Genomic DNA, 652 nt, shown 5'->3' with positions numbered 1-652 from the left:
CTACAGTGACACAGTTGATGCCCAGGACATTTATGTTTCCTGCCACGACTCTGTTGTCAGACACCTTTCAGCACAAGGTACTTTCTCCAGCCATTGGTTATTCTCTCCTCTTCCAGTTTGTGGCTCTGCCTTTTATTATGAAGAAATAAATATGCACTGTAAAAGAAATATATATACCGATTGAGGTGTAGGCAAAACCATTAGATTGGATGCACCAAATTCCTGTTGCAGTGTGGGAAGCAATGTGGATTCAACCAGTGTTCAAGGAATTGTTCTTCTGATCTCTGCTCCAAGCGCTGGAGGTAAAGCATATACTCCTATTTAAAGAAAAGAAAAAATAATTTAATTATGTTATCACTCAAGTCTAATGTCAGGCCAATGAATGAGGAGAATTTTACAGCTTATATAAGAGCAATTAGTTTACCCGTTAAAATTATCAAATATAGTGAAATGGTGTTGCTAGTCAGCTTGCCCCAACCTAGCAATATTTAATGAATGACATCATCATCCAGATCAGTAAACGTGTTGAGCAAGATTTTTACAACAATATTCATAAATTAGGAATTCTGCATACGCGTTTCTTGTTTGCATATCGACACAGAAGCCTCTGTTGGTCCTGAGGGTACAGAAGGATTCTCACAGATAGGTCTGT

General features: G+C 38.2%; 1 protein-coding gene across 1 annotated transcript in view; it reads right to left on the bottom strand.

The window, feature by feature from the left end:
* Window positions 1-200: 200 nt before the first annotated feature.
* Window positions 201-652, bottom strand: part of LOC104075750 (chromosome unknown open reading frame, human C17orf67) — a 3,980-nt gene continuing 3,528 nt past the window's right edge. The window contains exon 3 of the mRNA XM_009576359.1: window positions 201-317. Within this exon, the coding sequence (XP_009574654.1) occupies window positions 201-317 (117 nt within the window). The remainder of the gene's footprint in view (window positions 318-652) is intronic.

Source organism: Fulmarus glacialis, unplaced genomic scaffold, assembly GCF_000690835.1.
Source record: "Fulmarus glacialis isolate BGI_N327 unplaced genomic scaffold, ASM69083v1 scaffold35974, whole genome shotgun sequence".
Lineage (NCBI taxonomy): Eukaryota > Metazoa > Chordata > Aves > Procellariiformes > Procellariidae > Fulmarus > Fulmarus glacialis.
This window is presented reverse-complemented; position numbering and strand designations above follow the sequence as displayed.